This window comes from Colobus angolensis, unplaced genomic scaffold, assembly GCF_000951035.1.
Source record: "Colobus angolensis palliatus isolate OR3802 unplaced genomic scaffold, Cang.pa_1.0 Scaffold8, whole genome shotgun sequence".
NCBI lineage: Eukaryota > Metazoa > Chordata > Mammalia > Primates > Cercopithecidae > Colobus > Colobus angolensis.
In genome coordinates, this window is record NW_012121820.1 from 14,847,101 (window position 1) to 14,848,680 (window position 1,580).

The following is a 1,580-nucleotide window of genomic DNA, read 5'->3' on the forward strand; positions in this document are numbered from 1 at the left end:
AGCCCGGGCGACAGAGCGAGACTCCATCTCAAAAAAAAAAAAGAAAAAAAAAAAAAAGGAAAATATCCGCTGCATCAAAAAACCCTCAGCCCACCCAAAGCACCTCAGGGCTGGTAAAAGCCTAGCTGCAGCCCACAACCACTCCCTCAAAAGCAAGGCACTAGGTCACTGTATCCACTACCACTGCAACCCCACCAGTCAGGGAAAGAACATTAAGAATATTGGTGAGAGTTGGGGCTTGGACTTGGACATGTCGACCTGACAATGCACTGGTACCTTCACCCACGGTCAGACACACTCATGTACCAGCCCTCAAAAGTCTTACCACGGCTGGGGCTTTATCTGCCATGTCCCTGGCACAGGCAGACAGCCAGGAAGCCGGGCACTGCCAGTCAGCAAGCAACCTGACCATGGTTCCAGACTAAGGTGTCTGCCACCATACTGTATCTGCCACACCCACATGCAGGCTGCCTTCTTCCTCCTTGATCCCCAGCACCCTGCTGCAGCTTCATCGAGGCTGGCAAGCAGACAAGACCTCCACCGCGCCCATGACCATGTCATACTGAGTCAGACAGTAGGACCAAAACCCACTATGAATACAGAGGCCGATCTAATGCAAATGTATCTGCATTTTAGGAGACCACTGCAATCTGGCACAGACCCAGCCTATGGAAAACTCCTTGCCCCTTTCATTCACAGCGGCATATTTCCCCTCCAGTCTCTGGCAGTAGAAAAAACGGCAGGGGCCCGGGCGCAGTGGCTCACGCCTTAATCCTAGCACTTTGGGAGGCCGAGGCGGGTGGATCACCTGAGGTCAGGAGTTCGAGACCAGCTTGGCCAACATGGTGAAACCCCGTCTCTACTAATACAAAAACTAGCCCGGCGTGGTGGCAGGCGCCTGTAATCCGAGCTACTTGGGAGGCTGAGGCAGGAAAATCACTTAAACCCGGGGGACGGAGGTTGCGGTGAACTGAGTTCCTGACACTTCACTCCAGCCTGGGCAAACGAGCGAGACTCTGTCTCAAAGAAAAAAAAAAGACAAAAAAGAAAAAGCGGCAGGGGTCTCACTCTGCCACTTGTGTTTATCTGCTTTTTACAACATAAGATGCGTGAAAGTAATTAGCAATAATAATTGATTCCTAATGCCCCGTAGTTGTCTCTGGAGACCACCTTCCTGGAACTTTCCCTAGGTAAGTTCTTTGGTAATGAGTCTCCTAAGAAGCTCCTGAAAGTGGGATCTAGCGTTGGCTGACAGCCGGGGAAATCGGCAATTTTCCAAGTTTGATTTCAACTGAAATTTGGAGCTGGGAGTACTTCTGGTCCCTCCTTCAGGGATATGAACGTTAGGAGATGGAACCCGGACACAATTCTTATCCTTGGGAACCGAGGCTTCCCCACTATCCCCTGCCACCAGGAGCGGCCCGGGGGATCCGGGGAAGACACGCAGAGTGGGGTGTGAGTCGGGGACCCTGGGACCCCGTGGCCCGCGCTTCCGGCAGCGAGCTGAGGAGGTAGTCGCCCCGGCTTCTGCTCTCGGCAGGCCTCAATTTCCCATTCTTGAAGGGGGTCTCCCGTGCGAC

General features: G+C 53.2%; 1 protein-coding gene across 1 annotated transcript in view; it reads right to left on the reverse strand.

Moving 5' to 3' along the window:
• FAM83D (family with sequence similarity 83, member D) overlaps positions 1 to 1,580 on the reverse strand; it is a 25,929-nt gene that overhangs the window by 23,660 nt on the left and 689 nt on the right. Inside the window, exon 2 of the mRNA XM_011929206.1 lies at positions 1,399 to 1,556. Coding sequence (XP_011784596.1) covers positions 1,399 to 1,556 — 158 coding nt within the window. The remainder of the gene's footprint in view (positions 1 to 1,398; positions 1,557 to 1,580) is intronic.